The sequence below is a fragment of the Symphalangus syndactylus genome, chromosome 6, assembly GCF_028878055.3.
Source record: "Symphalangus syndactylus isolate Jambi chromosome 6, NHGRI_mSymSyn1-v2.1_pri, whole genome shotgun sequence".
NCBI lineage: Eukaryota > Metazoa > Chordata > Mammalia > Primates > Hylobatidae > Symphalangus > Symphalangus syndactylus.
Window position 1 is genome coordinate 95,724,446 of NC_072428.2, and position 14,870 is coordinate 95,739,315.

General features: G+C 46.7%; 1 protein-coding gene across 22 annotated transcripts in view; it reads right to left on the reverse strand.

Annotated features, from left to right (window-relative positions):
• ATXN7L1 (ataxin 7 like 1) overlaps positions 1-14,870 on the reverse strand; it is a 267,359-nt gene that overhangs the window by 24,498 nt on the left and 227,991 nt on the right. For all 22 annotated transcript variants that reach the window (XR_008658550.2, XM_055283577.2, XM_055283576.2 and 19 more), the window contains 3 exons: positions 10,843-11,126; positions 7,515-7,597; positions 6,386-6,642 (listed from right to left, as the gene is read on the reverse strand). Coding sequence is in view for 21 of the 22 variants with exons in the window: in XM_055283577.2 (XP_055139552.1) it covers positions 6,386-6,642; positions 7,515-7,597; positions 10,843-11,126 (624 nt within the window). In the remaining variant the exon portion in view is untranslated. The remainder of the gene's footprint in view (positions 1-6,385; positions 6,643-7,514; positions 7,598-10,842; positions 11,127-14,870) is intronic.

Consider the following 14,870-nt stretch of genomic DNA (forward strand, 5'->3'; position numbering starts at 1 on the left):
CTATCTTTGAGAAACTGAATGGCCCCAGAGAAGGCTTCCAGATCTCGCCTTTGGGAATCCCCAAACAAAAGGCTGAGTGGTGATCAGACAAATTTTGGTCGACAACCTCACACACAGACTTCCAATTAGGCTGTTAGAGCCTCTCTTCCAAATGTGCATGGTTAGGGATGGCCCAACACTGCTGGAGCATCCCCAGTGTGAGACTGCCCAACCAAACATCAAAGACATGAACACAGGAAGGAAACAAACCTGGAAAAAACGGAGACGATGATGGAAGGAGAAAAAAGTAAAAAACTTATCTTCAAAGATATTAGGATGTTATTACCTCTGAAAAACGATAGTATCTTGTGGAATAGTGTTAAGAAACAACCAGATAAAGAGAACCAGATCCTAAAAAATAGGAAAGCATCATAAATGATTTAAAATACCATTTTTGAAGATGAAGTCAAAGAAAATATTTCAGAAAGTAGAACAAGGAGATTAAGAGACAAAAAGAGGTAAGAGAGCTAAAGGTCCAACGTCCAACATCCAATTAATAGAAAGTCAACAAAGAAAGAATAAAGACAATAGTGGGGAGAAAATTATCCAAGATGTAACACAGGAAAACATCCCAGAAAAGGATAAGTATCTCCAGATTGAATGAGCTACTGAGTACCCAGTATGATGAATGAAAATGAGCTACATCAAGAGTGATCAGCTGAGTGCAGTGGTTCACTTCTGTAATCCCAACACTTTGGGAGGCTGAGGGCAGATTGCTTGAGCCCAGATGTTCAACATCAGCCTGGGCAACACAGCAAGACCCTGTCTCTGTAAAAAAATAAAAAAATTAGCCAGGGGCAGTGGCTTGCACCTGTAGTCCCAGGTACTTGGGAGACTGAGGTGGGAGGATCATTTGAACCCAGGAGTTTGAAGCTGAGATAAGCTATGATTGTACCACTGCACTCCAGCCTGGGTTACAGAATGTAACCTTGTCTTCAAAAAAAAAAAAAGAGTGGCTACTGTGTGAACTTTCAGAGCCCCCAGGCTTCAGAGAAAAAAAACTGGATGTGTGCAAAGAAATGATAATCAGAATAATATTAAACTTCTTGATAAAATTTTCAGTGCTACAAGTCAATGAAAAAATGTCTTCAAAATTCTGTAGGGAAATGATTTTCAATCCAGTTATATACTCAAAAAGATTATCAATTTAAGTGTGAGAGTAGAATAAAAATATTTCCAAGTGTGCAAGGATTCTAAATATTGACCTCCCACACATCTTTTCACAGGAAGCTAATGAAGGAGGTACTTTGTCAAAATTTAAAGGCACGAACTAAGGAGGCAGTCACTTGGTTCCAGGAAACAGGTGCTTGAACACAGAAAGAGCAAAGACATGTTTCCAGGATGGCAGAAACTGTTTTCATTCTAATTATTTAAGCACAGTTTAGTTTTTGAACTATGTGCCTATCTTACTCTGATTTAAAAAAATGCAGGTTGGGTGCGGTGGCTCACGCCTGTAATCCCAGCACTTTGGGAGGCTGAGGTGGGCGGATCACCTGAGGTCAGGAGTTTGAGACCAGCCTGGCCAACATGGTGAAACCCCCATCTCTACTAAAAATACAAAAATTAGCCAGCCTATGGTGGTGGGCGCTTGTAATCCCGAGTCTGAGGCAGGAAAATCGCTTGAACCTGGGAGGTGGAGGTTGCCACGAGCCGAGATCACGACACTGCTCTCCAGCCTGGGTGACAGGGGGGAGACTCTGTCTCAAAACAACAATAACAACAAAAAAAAAAGCAGTGTAAGTAAGAAGAAAATTGGCTGAAACACTCTATAATAAGTTCCAGTTGCCAGATAAAAGAGAGGAGGAGATGAGTGGAAGATTCCTCGGGAGTAAGCTGAGTGTGGAAGCTGTGCTCTAGCCCACAACTGGCTGTGGGAGCAAAGGGAGAAACAGGGACACATGACGGTGTGCTCGTGTGTGCACACACACCAGGAGGAGGGAGCTCTGCATCGTTTCCTTTTTGGGCTCATCTCCCTCAGGGTGCATGCAGCCTCCTGGAGGTGATATAGTGGTGGATGCTTTCAGGACCTTTTAGCTCTGATTGCTGCACTCCAGGGTGACACCTGGTGGGAAGGAGTTCACTGGAACCAGCTTGGGTCTCGGAAAAAGCGAGGCTTGGGTGAGGAGTGATGGGGAATGGGGCAATGAACCACAGGAAGGTGTTGACACACTCACTCACGTTTGTTTAGTTGCCGTTCACTCTTTCCCCCTCCGTACTACATCACCCATCCCCTGTCTGCCTGCCAGTCTGGTCTAAAGTCAAAGCATAGGATGATGGGTCTTGTCCAGTTCAACTCAGGGAAATGCAGAGAAAATCCCACCTTACCACTTTGAGGAAGCAGAGCATCAGTTTGTCTGAGTGCATTGGGGAAGAGAGCAGAAGGCAATTGACCTTGATTCGGTCCTTACTATTTGACCTTAATTCAGTCCTTACTATGTGCCAGGCATGAAACGTACGTTTCTTATTCGAGCCACCTTAGGTGAGTAAACTAGTATCTGCCTTTCTTAGATGAGAACTTTTTTTTTCCCTTGTGGTGGAAAATGGGGTCTCGCTATGTTGCCAAGGCTGCTCTTGAATTCCTGGGCTCAAGCTATTCTCCCACTTCTGCCTTCCTAAATATTGGGATTACATACGTGAGCCACTGCGCCTGGCCTCAGATGAAGAAACTGTTATAAAGCTAATAAGAAATGGAAGGGTTTTGTGCCTGTCTGTATAACCTCAAAGCCCCCCAGACTGAGAAACAGATGTAGAAACAGCACAGGGACAAATATATAAGAAATCAGGGAGCGAATAAGGCGGGGCGCAGCAGCTCATGCCTGTAATCCCAGCACTTGGAGAGGCCAAGGCAAGAAGATTGCTTCAGTCCAGGAGTTCAAGACCAGCCTGGGTAACATAGTGAGACTCTGTCTCTACAGAAAAAAAAAAAAAAGAGAATTGGCTTGCAGTGTGGCAATATCACTATCCTAATGACATACAGAATGGAACAGAAGTTGCTTTTACTCCAGACTCATCCCTGTCCTTTGTCAGGAATCTAAGACCTTCTGCCTGTCTCTACACTGCCCTCGTCAGTCTAAGATTAGCAAGTTTGCCCTTTTATACTTTAGACTGCATGTGTAAGGATCTACGAGACAGACGGGACTGTGTGCAGATTTTGTGGCACCAGCTTCCTGTGGGCTCTCAGCCCGGCTTGTCAGAGCCCAGCCCTCTTTGCCCTTTCCAACAGTCCCGGTGGGTTTGGCTGGGCTAGTCATCCACAACCCTCGGGCTTTTTGGAGCAAGCAATGTGTTCCTTTAGAGTTGGAGGCAAATAAACTGAACATATGAGTGGTTACTCCAGGCCCCTCGGGCTGGGAGCAGAAGCACGGAGGGCAGGCATATGGAAACCAGGCAGTGTCAAGGCCGGCATTCACTGCCTTTGCCTTCCCGTGGAGTGCCCCTCCCACTCACTAACAGCTACCATCCATGGACTGCTTCTTATGTGCTTGGTACTTTCTCACTTCACTCTGATTAGCTCCATTGTACAGATGAGCGATCTGAGGCGAGACAGGCTAAGAACCATGACCAAGCTTACCAAGTTAGTAGGCACGGAGTTGAGATTTCCACTTCAAATCCCATTCCAACCCTTGTTATCTAACTTTAACTTTTCTAATTCTAGACTCAAGTTCCTTTTTTAGCAATCCCTGACAAGAATGGGTTGCAATGTAAGAATATGAGAACTAAAATATTTTCAAGGTTAACAAAAAGATACGTATGAAATAAATTCACACACATTAGCATTTCCCACAAAGAGAATTCACAAGTGGGAGGGGATGACAATAAATTCCATTCATGTGCAATAGTTTTTTTTTTTTTGCCAAGTACAGATAATCTGTGTAGATGAAACATCTATTATATATACATCAATATGAGTAAAGCAATGTTTTTGTAAGTTTTGTGTGATTACAATATTCAACTCTGATCATGCCTGCTCAATCTTTAATTGCAGGGGATCTTGCCCTAAACTAAGTACAGGACATTTTTCTGATTAACTTTGGAAAAGAGCTCACCCCTGAGTTTCCTGGTGCCTATCTCAATCTTGAAAAGCATCCTCAAAGATGACTCTGTGGGCCGGGTACAGTGGCTCATGCCTGTAATGTCAGCACTTTGGGAGGCCGAGGTGGGTGAATCACCTGAGGTTAGGAGTTCGAGACCAACTTGGCCAACATGGTGAAACCCCATTTCTACTAAAAATACAAAAATTAGCCAGGCATGGTGGCACATGCCTGTAATCCCAGCTACTTGGGAGGCTGAGGCAGGAGAATTGGTGGAACCCGGGAGGCGGAGGTTGCAGTGAGCCGAGATTGTGCCATTGCACTCCAGCCTGGGCCACAGAATGAAACTCTGTCTCAAAAAAAAAAAAAAAAAAAAAAGATTCTGTTACCAACGTGTGTAATGTGTTCCTCTGCCCCCCCACTTCTTTTCCAGAAACATTCTTCTTGCTGATTAACCTCACCCATCCTTTTCTGCTTCCTTAAGAGAACACAAACAGCTGGCATTTCTCTATAGATGAACATTCTCCTGAAAATTAAACCCAAAAGGAACAGTCGGAGCAGATCCTTCAGGCTCCACTGTTTTATTATTTAACGGCTACTCCCTTGTTTCTCTGTTAAGCCAGGTACCACTGCTTGGTGAGAAGTGCCTCCATCAGTCAAAAATAGATGGAGATTTGTATAATCAAAGAAGGCTTTCAAACTGGGTTCCTTGGAGTCCTTGGGGAACCCAAGGAGATCCTCGAGAGGGTGTGGGGGACAATGGCTCTGGGTACATGTGTGAGCTTAGCTGGCTTCAGGTGGAGGCAAGTCTACTTTCCTATCAGATACCCATAATAAGGTTGTGCTGGAATGAAAATGTTCCATAGCTACAAAGAAGTTTAAAAGTCGCTGTATATAGAATTGAAGCCCCTTCCAGAAATTTGGAACGGAATTGTCGCCGCAACTCTAAAACAAGGGTAATATCCTTAACCAACACCCCACATGACAGTGAGAAGTCATTATAAAATGATCTTGCAAAGTGAGGGGTGGCCAGGAAAGTAGCAGGTCAACGGCGACAGTAACGCCACGATGGTGAGCATGATGGAAGTGTTGGGGATGGCACTTCCATCTGACCGCGTCCTCCTGAACGCCTGAGGCTGAGCTCGGCCACAATGACAGAGGGGCTCTGGCTGTCAAACTAGGTCAGGCTTGTACCAGCATGGAAGGCATCAGGGTGAGAGCCTGGCAGATCAGGAGCGACTGCTATCAAATATTTGTTTTTGCTTTAAAAATCAACTCCCTCCCCTTCTTTTATGACTATGTCCTCTTAAAGCCTATTTGCTACCCATTGAGATTCACACTGTATGCATAAAAAACATCAGATAATACCGTTATCTGCACTTCTCACTGAGTATTATTAATGTTTCCTTTTTATAAAAATTATGGATACTTGATTCTTACCTCATTTTTTTAAACTCTGAATTCCTGAAAAGCGGGGTCTAGCTTCATTAATCTCTGTACCCCTTCCTGAGAGTACCTAACATGGAGTCTTGCTTATGGAGCGAGCACTCAATAAATATTTTTGAATAAGTGGTTCTCTGTCCCATTATTTGGGAATTGAGCTGCTGCCCATCGAAATGGACATGCATGGATTTAAAATTACTTTTAATCCAAATGAGTGTTAATTCTGTTTTCTATTTTTTCCTTTCTGTCCAGGACAACCACATAGAACCCCAAACAGGTGGCCCAGAAGAGTAGCTTTCCTGGTGTGGAGAGACATGTAAGGACAAACAACCTCTGCTATGCCAATTTCCCCTTTCATCCTGATGATAGGAGAGCGTGGAAAACAAATATCGTGGCAACTGGACTAGCATGGTGCAGTGAGCACCTAAGAGGTGCTAACGACCTACCCACCTGGGTTTCCCTACGCCGATCCAGGAATCGTCAACTAATATAAAAACCCAGGCAGCCAGGAAGTCACCTGGTGGCTGATGTGTCACAGTTCCAGGTATTTATTTCCACCTTACTCTTGCTGTGTAAAAACACACACTGTCTGATATAAGGTCTGCTAGTCTGCCACGAAGTCCACTGCTGCTGACAATGATGATGACAGTGATGATAATAACGATGACAGCAGTAAAATCTGTTGAACACTATGTGGCAGGCACTGGGCTGGGCCTCTTATGTACATTATCTCATTTAAACTTTACTACTGCCTTAGGAAGTAGTACTATTATGACTTCCATTTAACAAATAATCAGACCACATGCCACAGACCCAGCAAGCTAGTCACCTGACCAAGCACACAGGGCTTCTATCGTCAAGGTGGTACTTACCTAGGAAGTACAGAGTTAGGTGGTCTGGATTTTGCAGGGGATGCAACTTTCGGTTCTGGCCCAGAGCTCCCTGAAGACCCTGGCAGAGAATCCTGTGCCGGCCCGGATTGGCTTGGAAGTATTTCCCTCGTGGAAGTCAGGAGATGCTCTTTATCTTTAACTTCTTTTTCCCGGGACTTGGCTTTGTGTTCTGCCAGGAGGAGGTCAAATTGCTTTTTCCGGCCTGGGACTGCCCTCCGATGGCTTAGCGAATGTGTCTAAGGAGAAGAGAAATGAAAAGCACAGCCTCTTTGATCAGCACATAAACCTGCTTCCCCAGGCCCTCCATTTCAGAAATAGCAATTCATGGAAATTTAGAGGTGCTTGAAAAGTCAACTTCAAGGCAACAGCTCCTGTTCTGTGGCTAGGAAGAGGCAGAGACCACACCAACGCAACCATGCCCTACACTCCTGGTGTTAAGAAGCCAAAGCTTCCTCCAAAAAATGGCATAGGATGACGAGCTTCAGCGCAGAACCCATGAAAACCTCTCTGATGAAAGGCAACTGCGAGGGAATGCTAGAGTTAATCCAGGTGCAGGTGGGAGGCTCGATTCGGCCCAGACAAACAGAGCCACCAAGCAGAGAGGGCCATCGCCTTGATCCCAAGAAGCACTAGCAGTTCAGCATGAAATACAGGGCTTTGGGCGACCCAATGGCAGCCGCCTTGGCTCAGCTGTTCCCCTGGCCACCCCGGTGTGGCTGGATCAGGGGCGCGGCATATCATCCTCCCCTCCAGGGCTGCCTTTCAGGGCGCTGCCGCCGCCGCCGCCGCCGCTGCCGCTGCTCCTGCATACATTAAAACGTAGCAGGCTTTAGAACCGCCTGTGAGTGCCTATAAATACAATTTACTGTCTGGCCTCACAAGTAACAGGGGAAGCCTAGTTTTTTTTTTTTTTTTCCTTCTTAAAAAGCCAGCCAGCTTGAGGCAGGCACTCTGCTACCATGGACGAGAAGAAAGCATTTCCCTTACAAAGAACAGCTGGGGGTCATGTCGAGGTTCCACACCCTGCCGTGTGCAGAGAGTGGCATGCAAACATTTCGACAAAGGCCCCAGCGAGAGCAGGAAGTATTTTTTATGGAAAGAGAAATACCTTGCAGGTGAGGGATCTTGTGCAAGGTTTCTTTGTCTCGGGATCCAATACTCCACAGTGTTTATTTGGGTCAAATTCTCTCTCTGGTTTAAGAAACAAACAAAAAATATAAGAAAAAAGGAGACTAAATAGGATTTGGCATTAAGACTACATTTTTTAAAAAATGCACATTTGCACCAACAAGTGAGACATTGTCAGGCAATCTGTTTTTTGTTTTTTTGTGTTTTGTTTTCTCAACCAGCTGCTAAAATGCTTCCAGAACCGCTCGGGGAAAATGGTGCTCCCCTCTGAACCCAGAGTTCCCAAGTCTAGCTTCGGCAGCAACGCCGAACGCAGCACAAGGCTTGGGGAATAGGGCGGGAGCGGGCACCGAAGGGAAGGAGAGGAGCCGTGCTGCTCTTAATGCTCTTAACGCTTTATTTTACTTGCTATGGTTCCACAGGTCCTTGGCATTTGGGCATAGCTGGCTGCAGACCAGGGAGAGCCACCTGAGACCCAACGGCCCCTTTCCTGGGCTGCTCCAATAGTACAGACGCCCTGACTCCAGCTCCTGCCTTCCTGCTAGTTTTAGCCATGTAAGTGGGAGATTACTCCTTGACATGTCAGAGTGACCTGCCTCTCTCATGCTTGACAAAGCCCTCAGCGCAGGCTTTGCACACAGCCTTGCTGACCACAAACACCATTTACCTGATTGAGGGGCGCTCTAGCAGTGTTACAGGCAGGGGCAGGTGAGAAGGCTGAACTTGAAGGTGTAGAGAGGGCAGGGCCTGCTAATCTCACAGCTGCTCCCTGCCCCCACTGCCCTGGGTCTGATGCTTCATGTGGGAATAAAACAGGGCAGGCTGTCCCCCTGGGATGAAGGATGTCTGTGCAGAGTGGCCAGGCTTCCCCAGCTCCTGCCTTCCAGTTGACTGTGGACAGCTTGTGTGGAGGTTACTTCTAAGGAGCCTGCTCTTTCTATACCCATCTTGGGTCCTTCACCCCTGCCAGGAAGACAATCATGCTGTCCTCACCTTAAAAATGAGGGGATGTGAGGTGATCTCTTTTTTTCACTTTTATTTTTTGAGACAGGGTCTCGCTGTTACCCAGGCTGAAGTGCAGTGGTGGGATCAGAAGGCTCACTGCAGCCTCGACCTCCTGGGCTCAAGCCTCAACCTCCTGAGTAGCTGGAACTAGAGGCATGCACCACCACACCTGCCTGATTTTGTTATTTTTTGTAGATACAGGGTCTCACTATATTGCCCAGGGTAGGTAATCTCTTAAGGATCTTTTGGGCTTTAAAATTCCACCTCTTGGATGGCCTGTGCCGTTTCTGGAAGGCACCAAGCAAACACATAAGTCCTGCAGAGCAGGAATGACACAGCCCTCTGGATATGTGGGTAGACTGGCAGCAGTGTTGCCGGTGGTAGAGGGTGTACAGAAATTGGTGGTACCTCCTTAAGACCCTTGAATGGCTGCAAACTCAAAAAAGGTTACCTAGCTGGAAAACTGTCTGAAATTGGTGGAGTAAACTCTGAGCATATAATAATGCTCAGATTATAACATAATAAATGAATGTATTCTATTTTCAAAAGCTTTGAGAGTCATGGGGAGGTTGCAATGGTGTTACTGATGATGTGCACAAGAAAACTACTCTATACCCAAGACAGATTCCCTGGCTGGTTACCAAAATGCCTCCCCCCTTTTTTGCTTTTTGTCTGCCTTTTCTCTCTCTCATTCTCTCTTTTTTTTTTTTTTTTTTTTTTTTAACTTCACTTAGGAAAAAAACCTGCTAGGCCTGGAGATGCTGGTTTGCTCAGAGCCCTCTCTGGCCAGGCTGCCTGGTGTGGTATTTTTTTCTTGGGTCTGTCAGAGTCAGGCCTGTGCCTGGTCCCACACCAGCGCCTCATGTCGACCTGGAGCTGAGCAGGCTGTTGGCTGAGGGTAGGAGCTCGCTGCCAAATGTGAAAGTGAGGCAGAAACAAGCAAAAGACCCGATGAGACAAGACAACCCACAAAATGCAAAAACAATGCGCGGCAAAAAAATCCCCAAACAACTTCAGATGGGGTTATAGGCTGGAAGCCAAGGCCGTGCTTCTGCTATGGCGAGGACCCCTCAGCCTCCAGCCACTGTGCCCACGCCTACCGGTTTTCTGGGGATGTTGCCACCACCTCTGAATAGTGAAACCGAGGTTTCCATGCAGGAAGAGCCAGGTGCTGGGGGCTCCAGCCCGAACTGTGAGGCCCACAGTGCTTAGGGAGAGCACCAGGCTCTACCTTTCTGCCTTGACAGTGGGTGAGCGGTGCAGGCAGAGATATGCAAGGTACAATGCCTGCTTTATTTGAATGCTTTGGGCTTGAGGGACTTTTCAGACATAATTTTTAAAAGAGTTACAGATGAAAGAAAAACTAGAACTACAGACAAATACAGAGTAGACAATAAAAATTACCCATAATTCCTTGGGTGCTTAAAAATCAAGTTAACCCGAGGACAGTTTCTCTGTCACAGGGTGGCTGTCACTGTATTTTACTTTCTCTGGCCACCATCAGGGAGTGCTCATGATGTAAGAAGAAGTTATGAAGTTTATAGCTTCTCCTGGTCTTTTGGAGAAAGTAAAAACTGCCAGGTTTAGTTCTACAGCAGATTGATCCAAAGCAAACGTTACCCACATAGGGGCCTCTAACAGTTAACCATTATCCCGTGTGCCTCTTCCGGCACCCCAAGTGTCTGCTCAGACAACCAAGGAGTAGACCCACAAGAGACCGCCCCAGCACCCTATTGGCACTGCCAGCCCTAGCATTCCTGTTTGGGAATTCCAACCCGATTATGGGGGATAGACAGTTGTAAACGCAACTGCAGAATCAACCTGGAAACTCCCGAGGCCAAAGGACAGAGGCTGTGTGTCCCTGTGCAGCACAGCTGTTGGCGGGGCTGTCCCTCACATTGCCTTGAGGCACCATGAGATCCCTGTGTGTTGTCCAGCTTCCCAGCAGTGAAGCTTCTATGGAAGCCAGGGCTAGTTCAACCTGTTTATATGATACGGATACACAGAATTACCTGTTCACAAGACCCTCGGAATCTACAGAGTAGGTCGGTGCAGAGCACGCTGCCTCCTGGGTTGCTAGGGTAACTCCTGCTAAGCACTGAACTGAGCGAGGGACTTCATCTGCCTGGGGAAGAAGAGACCTGGTTTTCCCTTGCATTTTAGGTGGGGTTCCTGTTTGCAGGTAAACTCCCCTTAAAATGAAACAGAGCTGCTTAATGATAAGAGCACATCACTCCTTGGTTATGGCTGCGACTCCCTTTCAGTCTAATCATGAGTCAGACTCTGATGACACTGACACATACCTGAAAGTCTCCTGTAAGGCTTGTTGCTGTTTTTGGTGCCATTTTGGTGTTTCTTGTCTATGGTGGTTGGCAGAATTCCTTTGCCATTTAAGATCTTCTCTGGTGAAGGTGGCACTGACTTGGACATCAGGACAGGCTTAATTAAAGGAGGGGTGGAGACGGCAGAGGACGAGGTGGAGGAGGCGGAAACTGTAGTAGTGGTTGTGGAGTTCATTTTGACATTGGCACCATCTGCCTTCACTAGGTTAGGAATTTTCTCTAAACTGACTACAGGAACCGGAACACTGAAAAATAAATGAACAAACACACACAATTGCCTTCTTTGATACATCTAGTCTGCTGAGGAACCATACCCGCTTATCATTATCAGAACATTTCCTTATCACTTATTTATACTCCTTCTATGAGCAAGCAGCATGAGTCCAGTTTTGGTGGGAAAGAGTTCTGTGCCCTGGAAAGGATCAGCAGGGGGTGCGAGGCTGGCATAGTGCCAGGGGTGGCATCAGGGCTGACTGATTACCGCCCGTGCTGAGCTGTCCCCATAGATCCTGCAACTCCCCCCTTCCCGGGCCCTGTAGGTTGGCCATCTCCAACACAGCACCTTGGGCAGAACAAGGCACCTGCTGTGAAGCTCAGGAAGAGATACCGTTTGTCCCCTGAAGACAGTGTGCCACTGCTGAATCACGCCCCCTCCCCCCGCTGCTCAGCTAGTCCCCCAGCCCGGCCCGGATTGGGCCTGACATCTGCTTAGCTCTGGAGTGCTGACAGGATCACACCACAAGGAGGCATGGCTTCAGGCCAGCGTGCTGCACGGCGTGCTGTCGGACGGCTTCTGGATCACTCTCACATCCTGGGGATGGGCTCAAATTGAGTGAGCCGCCATGTAGCATTATCCAATATTCCATTTTAGGCAGCTAGTTATGTAAATAGGCAATTCTCAAGGCTGGCAGGTGAGAGGATGAATTTTAAGAAGGCAGAGCACAAAGGTGTGCTTCACTCTTCAGAATCTGTCACCTTAGCCCCCTTCCCTGCTATTTCTCCCGTATGGGATGTGCATTTGATTTCTCTGCTTCTTTAATGCTGAAGGACCTGTGTCTGGGGGGCTGTGGAGAACTCCATCTCCGGGTCTTAAAAGATGAGATGAATAAGCTTTGCTTTAGTCCCTGAGCTAGATTCCCTTTCCTCCTGGCAGGAGGGGAGAATGCTAACATGGGCTCCCCAGTCATCTCTGAGCTGAGAGTGAAGCCTACTTAGCTATTTGAATGCCAAATGATCTAGAATATGGCTTTTACATTCCTGCAGACAATGTAGGGCAGGAAAGAGGGGCTGTTTTTGGCAGGAAAAGAATCTTATCTGTCCACATGGCTGGCTGGCTGGCTCTCCTTTCTCTAAGATTCATTCACAGATTATTTCTTTGATCAACTTGTTCATGAAATTATTTTAGCCCCCTCTCAGCCCCTGCCCCTTTTATGACTTTGAAATAGGATCCCAGCTGTTTGTTACAGATCTTTGCCAGTGAGAAGGGCACAGAGCAGTGGAACAGATTGTGGCTGGACATTATCAACTTTTCCCTCGGACCACGTACCTTCTTGGCCTGGGGAAGGGTGACACGGGGCTTCAAGTCCCATGTGAGGGGAAACTAGAATGACAGTTTTCTGTAACAAACCTGCCACTGCCAATTCTGTCCCTGATCAGAGTGTCTCAATCTCTGAGATAGAGCTGAACTGCTGCTCCTTTCTATTTAATGGCAATCCTCAAAGCACTCCCACATCACTGAAGAATGGCACAAGAAACCCTTTGAGAGTGAGCACACCAAGACGCTAGACAGGTATTACCTGGTGAAATTAGTGCTGCATTCCTGATTTTTCTCAAATGATGAAAAGATGCAAAACAATGTGATACAGAATTCTTCTAGGCTTATTCCTTGACACATTTAAAAAGCCACAAGTTAAGAAATCAGGGTCCTGAAGACAGATCTGTACACCCATGTTCATAGCAGCATTATTCACAATAGCCAAAGGTGGAGGCAGCCCAAGTGTCCATCAATGGATGAATGGATAAGCAAAATGTGGCATCATTCAGCTTTAAAAAGGAGGGAAATTCTGACACGGGCAGGAGCCTTGAAGACATTATGTTAAGTGAAATAAGCCAGTCACAAAAGACAAATACTGTATAATTCCACTTATATGAGGTACCTGGAGTAGTCAAATTCGTAGAGACAGAAAGCAGAGCAGTGGCTGCCAGGGAATGGGGGAAGGGAGAATGGGCAGTTTTTTTTTAATGCCCGTTGAACAACTATTTAGAGTTTCAGTTTTGCAAGACGGAAAGAAAAGTTCTGGAGATTGGTTGCACAACAGTGTGAATGTACTTAATACTATTGAAATGTATATTAAAAATGGTTAATATGGTAAATTTTATGTTATGTTTATTTTACCACAATTAAAAATGTTTTACATGTACAAACTAAAAAAAAATGCAAATTACAAAACTCTTACATTCTAAATTATACTTCAATAAACCTGACTTTAAAAATACAGATCAGAGGCTGGGCTCGGTGGCTCACACCTATAATCCCAGCACTTTGGGAGGCTGAGGCGGGTGGATCACCTGAGGTCAGAAGTTCAAGAGCAGCCAGGCCAACATGGTGAAACCCCGTCTCTACTAAAAATACAGAAATTGGCCAGACGTGGTGGCTCACGCCTGTAATCCCAGCACTTTGGGAGGCCGAGGCAGGCGGATCACGAGGTCAGGAGATCAAGACCATCCTGGCTAACATGGTGAAACCCTGTCTCTACTAAAAATACAAAAAAAAAAAAAAAAAAAAAAAAAAAATTAGCCAGGCGTGGTGGCGGGCGCCTGTAGTCCCAGCTACTTGGGAGGCTGAGGCAGGAGAATGGCATGAACCCAGGCGGCAGAGCTTACAATGAGCCGAGATAGTGCCACTGCACTCCAGCCTGGGTGACAGAGTGAGACTTTGCCACAAACAAACAAACAAACAAACAAACAGAAATTAGCCAGGGGTGGTGGTGCATGCCTGTAATTCCAGCTACTCAGGAGGCTAAGATGGGAGAATCACTAGAACCCAGGAGGCAGAGGTTGCAGTGCACTGAGATCATGCCACTGTACTCCCACCCGGGTGACAGAGTGAGTCTCTGTCTCAAAAAAAAAAAAAATAAAAAAATGTGTCAGTGGCCAGTTGTGGTGGCTCATGCCTGTAATCCTAGCTCTTTGGGAGGCTGAGGTGGGAGGATTGCTTGAGCCTAGGAGTTTGAGACCAGCCTGGGCAACATAGAGAGACCATTCTCTACAAAATAAAAATAACAATTAGCCAGGCATGGTGGCATGTGCCTGTAGTCCTAGTTACTTGGGATGCTGCAGGTGGATCACTTGAGCTCAAGAGTTTGAGGTTACAGTGAGCTATGATCATGCTATTGTGCTCCAGCCTGGCAACAGAGCAAGACCCTGTCTCAACTCCCCTCTGACCCCGCTGGTACCCCCCAAACCCAAACATATTGGCCAGGTATGGTGGCTCATGCCTGTAGTCCCAGGATTTTGGGGGGCCAGGGTGAGAGGATTGCTTGAGGCCGGGTGTTTCTTTGTTTTGTTTTGTTTTGTTTTTGAGACAGTGTCTCTGTCACCCAGGTTGGAATGCAGTGGCACAATGTCAGCTCACTGCAACCTCAGTCTCTTGGGTTCAAGCAATTCTCCTGCCTCGGCCTCTCAAGTAACTGGGATTATAGGCGCCCGCCACCACACCTGGCTAATTTTTGTACTTTTAGTAGAGATGGGGTTTCACCACGTTGGCCAGGCTGGTCTCAAACTCCTGACCTCAGGTGATCTGCCTGCCTCAGCCTCCAAAAGTGCTGGGATTACAGGCATGAGCCACTGCTCCCGGCCGAGGCCAGGTATTTGAGACCAGCCTGGACAACACCATGAGACCATGTCTCTACAAAAAAAAAAAAATTATAAATAAGCTGGGCACATTGGTGGACACACATAGTCCCAGCTACATGAGAGGCTGAGGCAGG